The sequence below is a fragment of the Geospiza fortis genome, unplaced genomic scaffold, assembly GCF_000277835.1.
Source record: "Geospiza fortis unplaced genomic scaffold, GeoFor_1.0 scaffold450, whole genome shotgun sequence".
In the NCBI taxonomy this organism is placed as follows: domain Eukaryota; kingdom Metazoa; phylum Chordata; class Aves; order Passeriformes; family Thraupidae; genus Geospiza; species Geospiza fortis.
The window spans coordinates 1,894,341-1,902,632 of NW_005054416.1; the positions used below are offsets into that span (position 1 = coordinate 1,894,341).

At 55.9% G+C, this 8,292-nt stretch overlaps 1 protein-coding gene across 1 annotated transcript in view; it reads right to left on the reverse strand.

The window, feature by feature from the left end:
• Nucleotides 1-1,924: 1,924 nt before the first annotated feature.
• The window catches only part of LOC102033681 (inner centromere protein-like), a 10,368-nt gene continuing 4,000 nt past the window's right edge, over nucleotides 1,925-8,292 (reverse strand). The window contains exons 6-19 of the mRNA XM_031061557.1: nucleotides 8,179-8,278; nucleotides 7,573-7,660; nucleotides 6,949-7,084; nucleotides 6,786-6,878; nucleotides 6,665-6,676; nucleotides 6,104-6,213; nucleotides 5,867-5,978; nucleotides 5,116-5,211; nucleotides 4,759-4,883; nucleotides 4,502-4,580; nucleotides 3,568-3,675; nucleotides 3,273-3,359; nucleotides 2,551-2,707; nucleotides 1,925-2,209 (exon numbers count right to left, since the gene is read on the reverse strand). Of these exons, the coding sequence (XP_030917417.1) occupies nucleotides 2,022-2,209; nucleotides 2,551-2,707; nucleotides 3,273-3,359; nucleotides 3,568-3,675; nucleotides 4,502-4,580; nucleotides 4,759-4,883; nucleotides 5,116-5,211; nucleotides 5,867-5,978; nucleotides 6,104-6,213; nucleotides 6,665-6,676; nucleotides 6,786-6,878; nucleotides 6,949-7,084; nucleotides 7,573-7,660; nucleotides 8,179-8,278 (1,491 nt within the window). The 3' untranslated portion in view covers nucleotides 1,925-2,021. The remainder of the gene's footprint in view (nucleotides 2,210-2,550; nucleotides 2,708-3,272; nucleotides 3,360-3,567; nucleotides 3,676-4,501; nucleotides 4,581-4,758; nucleotides 4,884-5,115; nucleotides 5,212-5,866; nucleotides 5,979-6,103; nucleotides 6,214-6,664; nucleotides 6,677-6,785; nucleotides 6,879-6,948; nucleotides 7,085-7,572; nucleotides 7,661-8,178; nucleotides 8,279-8,292) is intronic.

Consider the following 8,292-nt stretch of genomic DNA (forward strand, 5'->3'; position numbering starts at 1 on the left):
GAGGTGCCCCCGCCTCAGGGACCCCCTGCCCAGGCCGGGAGACCCGCACCCGCCCGGCCCAGGCACCCGGCAGGGATGGAGCAGGAAGAGGGCTCCATCCTGCTCCCCTGCCCCGATCCCCAGCCCTCCCACTCTCTCCCAGCCCCGGGAAGCATCCTCGTGGGATGGGGTGAATCAGGGGTTCCCAGGCACTGAAAACAGAAACAGATGACGTGGCGGCAGAGGGGAGAAACGAGGCAGCAGGGATCTAAGGGGAGCTCTAGGATCCAAAGGGACTGCTGGGATTCAAGGGGCACTGTCACCCTCCTGTGCTCCTGCTGTGCTCACAGCCCTGGAAAATGCCTCAGGTTGACGTGGATTATTTTGCTTCATGCAAGCTGAAACATTCCCTTTCCCTTCTCCGTTTGGAGGGACACAGTGGGGTCAGCCACCTGCCCCCTCCCACCTGAGAAGGGCCCTTTGGGATCACAGGGATGCCCACGGTTTGCTCCTGGAATGGTGCAACACCATGGCTCCAGCATTTCTAGGAAGGAGGCACTTCCACATCCAGCCCGCCCACGTCTGGGGGATCCCTGCTCGATTCTCTCCTGCTGATTTCATGGAGCTGCTCCTTTTTCCAGCTGGCACTGGAGCTCGATGCCGGTGCTGGGGGGCCTTTTGCTCCCCACATCCCATGGGATGGATCCTCCCTGGTGCGGAGCTGGCAGACAGACGGCACAGCCGCCTCTCCTGGGGTGGCATTAACCAGCACTGCTCCCAGCTCCCTGCAAGCTCCTGGAGCGCGAGGCCCGGGCTCCCAGCGGGCTCCAGGAGCCGAGCAGAGCCAGCGGCAGCACAGACACCTCATTAGCGCTCAGCCCGGAGCCTGGCAGCGCATCCCTGCCAGCAGCTGTTGGCGCCGAGGGTTTTTTCCACTCCCCCACTGTTCCGGGCTCCACTGGCACCAAAGAAACTGGGAAATGGTCCTGACTGGTGCTGGGCTGCAGCAGAGCTCATGTCCTCCTCACCCAATCCCCTGTGGAGGTGGCCATGGGGACATGGTGCTTGTGGGGCATTGTCCCTGAGGAAGCCAGGGGACAAATGCTGTCCTCTGGGGTGGGAAGCAGCCTGGATGTCCTCTCCCCCTTACCCATGGACTCCCTGCCTAATCCCATCCAAAAAGCATTCCTGGGACAAAAGTCCCCTTGGGCGAGCACTGGCTCTGGGACCGAGCACTCCAAGCACTTCCAGTCCCTTTCTGTGGACGAGTGGCAGGACAGCTCTACCTTAGAGCCAGAGCCTTTTCTGTTTCAATCCATCTCTGCTCCCGTCAATCCATGTGCATTCAGGCTTGGGAAAGGAAGAAGGAAGGAGTGGGATGGGTGCAGCGCTGCTGCTGAGGGTGGCGAGGGTCAAAGCTGCCACACTGACAGCTCCCTGGGAAACCATCCCCCCTTCCTCACCCTTCCCAAATCAACCCAGCTCCTGCTCAAGACAGGCTGTCCCACTGATCCTGCCACAACAGGATCCAGAGCTGAGCCTGAGCTTCCTTTTCCCATTAGGAAAAAAAAAAAGGTGAGGAGGCATTAGCCACTGCTTAAATTGTCCAGAGAGATTTTTTTCCAACAGCAGGAAGAAGATGAGTGCACAGGAATTGTTGAAGAAAAAGGAATTGCAGAAAATTAAGACAGTATAGACAAATACATAAATACACTAAATATATAAAAAAGGGTTACAAAAACATTATCCTCTCAGCGATTTAAAAACCTGATCTTCCTTAAAGCAATTTCCAAGCTTCCTTGTGCAAGGGAATATCCTAAGTGAATAGGAAATGAGGCAGACTAGGAAATGGCTCTGGTTGCAGATTAGCAACTGTGATTTCTGCAAGGCAAAAGCAACAGTCACCAAGGTACGGGGAAGGAGACACACCCATTGACTGCTGGGCTTGAATAAACAACTTTATTTCTGTACAAAAGAAGAATACAAAGTTAAAATTGTCAATACAGGGCAAGTAGAACACAGAGCCTGGAAACCACCTTGGTTCAGCTCTGGAAGGAGCAGGAGGGGCCGGGCGGGGAGTGCCACACAGCCGAGCTGGTGCGCTTGAAGTAGCGGGGTTTGCTCTTGTAGAAGATGTCCTCCAGCTTGGGGCTGGGGATGGCCCCGAACAGCGCGTCCAGGTCCACCGGGTGGTAGTACTGGTGCACGATGGCCTGCTGGAGCTGCGCCCCTGCGGGAACAAGGGGAACAGCGCACGGCTGCAGGCCCGCGGGAGCGGCACTCCCCGTCCCCTCTGAGAGCCACCGGCCGGGCAGGAGGGGTGGGACACATCCCACTGCCACCACACCCCGCTTCTCCTCAGGAGCTGGGGCTGTGCCCCCTCTCAGAGGGCTCTGGTTTCACCTCAGCCCATGAGAGCTCACAGGAAGCGGTGCTGATCCCCTCAGCACACAGAGCTGGGAGCTGCCAGAGGGGCACACACTCCTGGACCGCACTCTGGGATGGCTCCAAGCAAGGCTGGAAAGCTCCAGGGCAGGAGGGAAAGGAAGCTAGCCCAGAGCTGGCACCTACCATCAGCCCAGGCAGGGATGGGCTTCCGAGGGTTGCTCTCATCATCTGTGGAGTCGTCGCTGTTCAGATCCAGCCCGTAGCTGTTCTCATTGGCCGGGGGCGATGCCGGTTCCTGAGCACCCTCCAGGGACCCGAGGCAGGATGTGGAGAGGGATTTCTGAAACCACAGAAAGCAGTGACGAGCAAGGGGAGCAGCACTTCCACGGCTGGGATGGCCACCAGAGCCCCAAAGTGCTCAAATCCTGAACCAACACAAAACCATCACTGGGCTCCGTGCCTTGACACCTGCTCCTAACACTCTCTCCCCTCCTGCTTTCTGTGGAAAAACCTGGGAAAGGCACACTGTGCATGTCCCAGCACTCAACTTTCCACCTAAACCCTTCGGTTTTCCCTCGCCGGAGCTCTGACACAGCCGGGACGGAGCCCACAGCAGATTCCCGGCAGAGACAGCGTTGCATCCCAGCTCCGAGCAGCCTCTCCTGCCGCTCTGCCCATGGAAGAAGGCTCCGCATCTGCCGCTGGCACAAGCCTGGCTGCCCAGGGCCGCTCCCACCGGGACGTCGCCTCAGGCCCTGCTGCCCTCCCGTGGCCGCTTCCAGCATCTTTTCCGCCTCCAGCCACTTGTTTTTCCAGCTGCTCCTCCGTGCCATGGCTGTGCCGCGGGGGACAGTAGCCACAGCAGGCGGGAGCCACCCGAGGGTTGTGCCGGGGCCAGGGCTCACCTTGACGGTCTTGTTCGGCCACGTCCCAGGGGCTGCTGGTGGAATGGGTTTTTTCTCCTCTCTCGGCTGCTGCTGACCGTCAGCCTCCTGTAAGACACGGGAATGAAGTCATTCCTCACGCACACAGAACAAGCTCTGACACAGAGCTGTGTTCTCGGCAGCAGCTCTGGCAACATACACCCCTCAGTGCCTCTGTGGCTTCTTCTGCAGAAATAACCCCAAATCCAAGACTGCCAGATAAAGCCAAACCTGTCTCTGCTCAGGTCCAGCCTGGCTCTTTGGAGCCCACACTCACCCTCTCTGCTTGGAGCCAGACGTTAAGAGCTGGGAAAAAGGATTCTGGTGGCTCATATCTTTTCTCCAGCCCAGGCCAGAGAGGCAGCTTTTTGGAACTTTCTTTCCCCTAGTAAAGAGGAAAAAATTAACTGCTGATTTTTCTTTTTGACCCAAACCATTTCTCCAAGAGTTTCCCTTCCTGTGCAGCTCATCCATTTTCTCCTGCCTGGAAAAGCTTTGCCAGACTCATTCTGGTCCTCCTGCTGGCAGCACAGGAAGGATTCAGACCTTAAATTAAATTTATACAGCACAAAAGAGTCCAAGTGCCAGGGACTGAGGGAAGGTGCAGCAGGAGCCCACACAGGAGGAAGAATTGATCCTGAAGAGGAAGAACCATTTGGGGCATTGATTTTTCACTAATGAAGCAATGAATTTAAGAGTAGAGAGTGAAAGCAAATGTTAATGTGATATTTCAAGACCAACAACCCTGACTTAAAGCTCCGGTGTTCTTTGTGTGAGTGCAAATGAAGTGACACAGAGCCATGTGGCACCCGAGGTTTGGGGGTCACATCCTTTGGGCACAATGAAGAAATGTGGCAGTAAAACATTAATAAATCTCTAATTTCCACTAGAGATTTCCTAAAATCTCTAATGGTGAGCCTTCTCACCACTGGTTTCAGGATCAGTGAGTGTTCTTTGAAGTGTTCTTCCAAGTGCCATTTCATGACTGTCCCCATACCATGATAGGGCTGAGGGCTCACCTGTGAGCCAGGGAAGCCCCAGCCCATGGCTTGTTCCTGCACAGCACCTCAGTACAATAACTATCATTAGTTTTATTGTATTTGATCCTCTAAACAACATCCCAGCAACGCAGCACTTGCAAAACACCTAATGCTGAGCCCAGTCTGTGTGCTGTGTGTAGAGAAGCTGCCCCCAGAACACTCCAACCCCACCTTGGTGGCCTTGCCAGCCAATGCTGCTGGCTCCTGCTGTGCTTGGGGGCGCTTCTCCTTCCCTCGCTGTTTGGGATGCCTGGGGGAAAAGAAAGGACTTAGAGAGGGAAGCACACCTAGCTGTCCCTCACCCTCTCACAGCCTCCTCCCCCAACCTCCAGGCAGCCCCAGAGCCCAGGTGCAACATCACATTTACATCCACTGCTTCCCCACAGCTGTGGCCAATTCCCTTCTCCAGGACAGGCACCAGCTCGCACCTCTCCTTTGCTTGTCCCAGCTGTTTCTGCTCCAGAAGGTTCTTCAGTTCCAAAACTGTTTTCCCTCTTTCCTTCACTTCATCCTCTCTTCTTTTCTGCAGCGGTTCTTGCTGCTCATTTTCCTCCTGAAGAAACAAGGGGAAAACCCTGCAAGGCTCCAGCAGTTGGAATGTTTCTCCCTTGTGCCCCAACCCAACATCAGGTGCCTGGACAGAAATCTGGCAGCCCAGACCAGACCCCAAAATCTCTGCAGAAGCAGGCAGTGACCTGTCCCTATCCCACCAGCCACACCAATACAGCAGGTCCCTGCTGTCCCTGTCCTTTCCCATGCGCAGGAGGGTCCTGAGTTGCTCTTACCCCTCTCAGGGCTTTCTGCTTCTGTGCCTCTGCTTCCCCGTGTTTCTTGGACCCTTTCCTCTTGCTCCGCTCCTCTGCCACCTTCTCTTCCCTCACCTGTGAGGTGTGCAACTGGGAAAGCCAAACCTGTCAGCTCCAGTGCTCCAAGGACACACTTCACAGCCTTGGAGGGAGGTCTGCAGCTTGGGATATCCCAGATCCTAAGGAGACTGAGGGCCCAGCAGTGAGTGCGCATTTGTCCACTCAGGGTTTGGGAAGGGCTGAAAGGAACATGACTCCTTGTTTTCCAAAGCTGACCTTTCCAGAGGTCCCTTCAGTCCAGCCCAAAATGAGCAGCCAGGCTTCACCCAGAGGCTGCTCAGGCTCTGGGCCCTCAGGCACAGCTCCCTCAGCCCTTCAAAGCCATTACACAGCAGCAGCACTGCCACCAGGCCAGCCTGCCCCCCCAAAAAGGGCCAGGTCAGGCTCTGAAACCCAAACCTGACCCAAATGCACCCCCCTACTGAGTCACACGCTCCAGTCCAAGCACGTGGGCCAGGTGAGGCTGTCACCTGCAGGGCTGTGCCGCATTCCCTGAACGCAGAGCGGCATGAACAGGGCCTGTCCCAACAGGAATGTGCAGAGGGATGGAGAACAAAAGCCTCCCCTTGTCAGAAGGAACTCTGGTATGCATGGAGCTTGTCAGGGCCTTACTCACACCTCCTGGTCTCATAGCTCTCACAGAGGCCCAAAGCCCACTCAGCCTTCTCACCTTCTCATCACTCTGCAGGATCTTCTGCTCCATCCGCTTTTTCTTCTTTTCCTCCATCTGTTCCGCACGCTCTCGTGCCTGCAGGGCCTTCCTCAGGCGCTCTTCCCTCTTCCTGGGCAGCGTGGGCAAGAGGGGCCCATCAGCCCTGCCTGCTCCCAAAGCACTCATTCCAAGGGGGAAGGACAAGACAAGCCTGTGCTGACCAAGGAAAGAGCAGGGGAAAGGAGCCCAACTCACTGCTTCATTTCTGCCTGACGCTGTCTCTTCTCCTCCTCCACTTTCTTCTTCCTCTGTTCCTCAGCCTCCTGCTTCTTCCGGAGGTTCTCCAGTCTCTGCCTCTCCTTCTCCTGAGGGGAGAAGAGCTCAGACTGTACCAGGTGCTGGGGGCTGTGTCTCCCCTCAGGCAGCCTGGTACATGCAGTCACTGTTGGAGTCATTCACCTGGACACTGGGATGGGGAGACAACACATATTTGGCAACAGGGATTATCCAATGCAAGCAGAGGTACAGAAGGAACAACCTCAGTCATTCAGCTGCAGAGAATATCTTTAGAAAAGAACAGCACACCCCTGCTGTAGGTGAACACCTGTCCCAGGAGCCAGGAAAATGGTGGAGAGGCAGCACAGTGCAGCCTGGCTCAGAGGCCAGAAGCTCCCAGCTGTCCCCAGTCCCAGCAGAACACACCTACACAAAGATCCTGTCACCTCACCACTGGTGTGGCCAGAGGGCTGCTGGACATCGGCGTGAGGGGAGAGTGTGGTCAGCGTGTCAGCCCCATGGATAAGGTGCCATACTTACAACAAAGTCTCCCTGCAGAGAAAGGGCATAAAAACACAATTAAAAGTCTGGAAGTAACACCAGAACTCCCCTTCCCAACACATGCAGCCCATTCTCCTCACACCCCTCAGACATGACGCACCTTCAGGTGGGACCGAGTGGGAGTCTTGCGCTTGATGAAGTCCTTGATGCCACCCCCTTGTCCCTGCAGGAAGTTCTTCAGTGGCCTGACAGCCTGAGGGGAGAGAGGGAGGGAGCTCAGGGCCTGCCTGGGACAGGGGGCACAGGGCTGTGGCACCACTCACCTTGCTGGCTGGAGAGGGGGATGCTGGAGCCTGGTTTGCCGAGGTCTTGTGCTTCTCATCCAAAGGGGAAAGGACCCGGCCCCCCATCTGCTGCCCGTGCCACAGGACACCCAGGGCTTGCTTGCAGCCTTTCATCCTGGTGGCATCAGCAGGAGGGAAGTGAAGTGGCTGGCACACTCCCCACAGGGATTCACTGGCCATTACATCTTTCTCCCAAAACCTCCCCAGCAACACATAGTGAGGAGACACATCAGGTATTCCAGGAGTCAGGTCAGGTATTCCAGACACTCACACAGACCAAAATAACCAGGTCAGTCACTTGCACCTCAGGAGCCCTTGAAGTCACCTCCCAGCTCTGAGCTAACTGTGCTAGGGCACCTCTGCTGGTTTGTGCAGGACCTCAGGTGCTCCTCCCATGCCAGACCCAAACAAGGCTCCAAAAGCCACAAGGGACTTCCAAGACACAGGATCTGGCCAAAGGAGATTTCAGAGCTACCGGAATTTGGGAGAGGAAGGCAGGGAAAGAAGCCCCCCCCACCCCTTTTCAGCACAAATGACTTAAAATGCTAAACCTGAGTCCTTCCAGACCCCAGGCTCATCCCTGCTCCTTGCAGTGTCTCCTACCACATGCGGGAGGAACTCTCCAGGGGCTTGGCACACTGGGGCTGTTCCTGCCTCTTCTGGGGCTCACTCCTGGGATTTACATGGCTTCCTGTGGAGAAACCTACAGTCAGTATCACATGTGAGGCATCCAGCTCCCTCCAGGGACTGTTTCCTCCATTCCAGCCCCAGCAGCTTATCACATCCTCCAGTTTACAGAGAACAAAATCCCCCACCCCAACTCCTCCTTCTTACTCAGAGGCATGGAAAATAATCAGGACCTCTAAATCTTCACATAATGCGATCCCAGAGGGAAAGGACATGACACTGTGGAAGACTCCAGCTCCAGGAGCTCCTTCCCAAATGCCTCCACTCACCCCTTGCACAGACTGAAGCTGGACAGGGCAGTGTTTGTCTCACAGCTTGGACACATTTACATGTCCTTGCCCACCTAACTGATGTCTCACCTCTTCAGGAGGTCCAAACTTTACCTGGAAAACTTCCTTGGCTGGTCAGAAGTGGCTCCGTTTCAACACAAACCCCTTATTTCCCAGGAATGCTCCCACTGATCCCGAGGTCTGTGTATTCTCAGGGTTTCATGCAAGGAAAGCAAGACCACCCAGAAGTTACCTGCAGCATTCCCTGCCTGCTGCTCCAGAGGGGACAGGTGCTGTGCAGGAGGGCTGGCAGCTCGGGGACTTGTGCTTGGAACAAAGATATCTCCAGGAGCCTGCAGGGAAAGCG